The sequence below is a fragment of the Colobus angolensis genome, unplaced genomic scaffold (assembly GCF_000951035.1).
Source record: "Colobus angolensis palliatus isolate OR3802 unplaced genomic scaffold, Cang.pa_1.0 Scaffold30, whole genome shotgun sequence".
Classification (NCBI taxonomy): domain Eukaryota; kingdom Metazoa; phylum Chordata; class Mammalia; order Primates; family Cercopithecidae; genus Colobus; species Colobus angolensis.
The window spans coordinates 7776733-7779597 of NW_012116266.1; the positions used below are offsets into that span (position 1 = coordinate 7776733).

The 2865-nt window shown below is 37.3% G+C and overlaps 1 protein-coding gene across 1 annotated transcript in view; it reads left to right on the plus strand.

Moving 5' to 3' along the window:
- Positions 1–2865, plus strand: part of TRAK2 (trafficking protein, kinesin binding 2) — a 95208-nt gene that overhangs the window by 76691 nt on the left and 15652 nt on the right. Inside the window, exons 11-12 of the mRNA XM_011950006.1 lie at positions 257–501; positions 1785–2083. Coding sequence (XP_011805396.1) covers positions 257–501; positions 1785–2083 — 544 coding nt within the window. The remainder of the gene's footprint in view (positions 1–256; positions 502–1784; positions 2084–2865) is intronic.

The window sequence follows — 2865 nt, forward strand, 5'->3', positions numbered from 1 at the left end:
GGAGAAAATTTTTGCAATCTACTCATCTGACAAAGGGCTAATATCCAGAATCTACAAAGAGCTCAAACAAATTTACAAGAAAAAAACAACTCCATCAAAAAGTGGGCGAAGGATATGAACAGACACTTCTCAAAAGAAGACATTTATGCAGTCGAAAGCTTATTTTCTGATGATTTCTCCTGAACTATAGAAACTCCTCAGGGTGGCTTTATTTCTGATGGACTGCACATCCATGCCTCTTCTCTGGATGCTTTAGTGGATAGCAGTGATAATAATGAACACTTCCTTTTTTGACAGAGCCCAACAGAAGCGGGTGTTTGATACCGTCAGGATTGCCAATGACACACGGGGCCGCTCTATCTCGTTCCCAGCTCTGTTACCCATTCCAGGCTCCAACCGTTCAAGTGTCATCATGACAGCAAAACCTTTTGAGTCTGGTCTTCAGCAAACAGAGGACAAATCACTCCTGAACCAGGGGAGCAGCTCAGAGGAAGTTGCAGGGTAGGAATCCTATGATAATAGTGATTCTGCATTTCTTTTCACATTGCCTCACCAGATTCACATACGCACATTCCAGCATTACTCTACTGTCCCAGGAAGGTTCTGGAACTGTCAGTTTTCCTTCACTTATGATGCCTTGTATTATTATTTGTGAGACAGATCATGCCAAAGTCAAATTTTTTTGATCTATTTGGTCACTAGCATGAATACATCAGATGACACCTTCTCATAATCCATGCTCATAATCTCAACCATTTTGGTGATTTTCAGGATAAATGTAAGTTTGAATACATCTTGAGGACCATCAAGGTGCTGTCGATTTTCTGTTTATTTAAACTTAGATTTTTTTTTCCATTCTTTTTATTAATATGTTGAATTCTATATAGCTAGATGGTAAACAACTTTACTGAAAAGTGAGCTGAAAGCTTTGAAAGATAGATGTTTGGCACCAAAGGGAAATGTTTCCTAACATGGGAATTCATCACACTAGGTTTCAGTTGCATTGCCTGGTCTGTTCTGGGCAGTGTTCTGCACCCACAGTAGCTTTGTGTCCTACTGCCTCACTGTTACACAATTATCTCAGGAGAAGATCTGAAACACATTTATGTGGATTTATACCCAAGTAGCCCAGAGTACCCACAACTCAGCTTGCCACTCTTCCATTTGATATTAATTATAAGATAGCTTCCAGTTTCAAAAGTGTTGAAGTGAAAAAATGGGCATCAGAGAACTATAAAAATGCAGTGTTATGTACAAATTTTGTTGTTTTCTTTTAAATGTTCTGCAGTGTTGATGGGTGATGCTGTGGCCCAAAGAACATTTTTTTCATATTTTAATATTTTTTAAATTGTTATATTTTGTATGCCTTAGTTTAATGGGTAGCATTTTTTTCCTTCTTTATGATACATAAAATAATGGTACCTCTTGCAATCCATGATACAGATTCAGCAAAATACGATATTTACTTTTGTGACCACCTAATAAGAATTTATAGATGGTTGAATGTGTAGTTTCATAAATTAAATGAAATAGAAAATTCAGAAAGCACAGAATATCAATAAAGTATTATCTTGCCTTTCAAGTCATTTGAAATGTTCTCTAAAAATGATGTATAGTGTTGTTGGTGATTTTGGTTTGTTGTTATTACTTCTATATTCCAGGTATCTAGGAAAATACCATGTTTTTAAGATCAGTCTCTTGAATGCTCTCCATTATAGAAAGGAGAGGTCTGGGTCATGCTGATGATCCTCAAGATCTAATCAGTGAACGCGATTTTCCTATAGGAGCTCCCAGAAGATGGGCCAACCAGGACCGTCTGGAGACAGTGATTTGGCTACAGCACTGCATCGCCTTAACTTGCGTCGACAGAACTATTTAAGTGAGAAGCAGTTCTTCGCTGAAGAATGGCAGCGGAAGATCCAGGTTCTGGCTGACCAGAAGGAAGGAGTTAGTGGCTGTGTCACCCCGACAGACAGCCTTGTCTCTCTCTGCACCAACCAGTCAGAGATCACAGACCTCAGCAGTGCCAGTTGCCTTCGAGGTTTTATGCCAGAAAAATTACAAATTGTCAAGCCCCTTGAAGGTAATAAATCAGTAAGCGCCCTTACTAAGACACATGACTTCCTGGAAGTTCCTTTCCCTGGAATTGAGATTTGTGTCTTAATTTTAGGAGTATTATGTGCAGATGATCTTTTTTTATCCCATAACCTTGCTGTTTGGGTGGCAAGACTTTGTAGTACTTTGTGGAAAATTAATAAACGAAGAGAGTTGCAGTCTCTGAATCATCAGCCAGCAGTTCTCTTCTACTGATGTTTTTTAATGTAAACCTGAGCAGGGAGGAGGAGTAATCTTTTTCTGTCCTTTGCTAAGGAATATCATTGACAGCAGTTTCCATGGTTAGATGAATAAGATACGATAAATGATAATGATCTAGAGATAATAATTCATCTCCACCTTCCTTTTCAAAGGAGTTTTTTACCCAAAAGTATAATTGACTTAGAGGTGTATGTGCTTGTATTTTTCCTTTTTTCAGTTCAGTTTCTATTCTCTCCTAAGAAAGAACTTGAATTCAAAATAACTTCCTTTGTTTTCTGGAATAATGACAATCATTTAATGATTCTCTTATATTATCCTAAAAAGAGTTCTGCATTAAATAAAATTTTGAGTATGTAACCTATAAAGACCCCTCAAACTCAAAGATTTTATAACTTAGTTGTATTCATTAATGATCAGTGCAGATATTTGCTGGACTTGCCATTTTTTTTTTTATTATTATTATTATACTTTAAGTTCTAGGGTACATGTGCATAACGTGGAGGTTTGTTACATATGTATACTTGTGCCATGTTGGTGTGCTGCACCCAT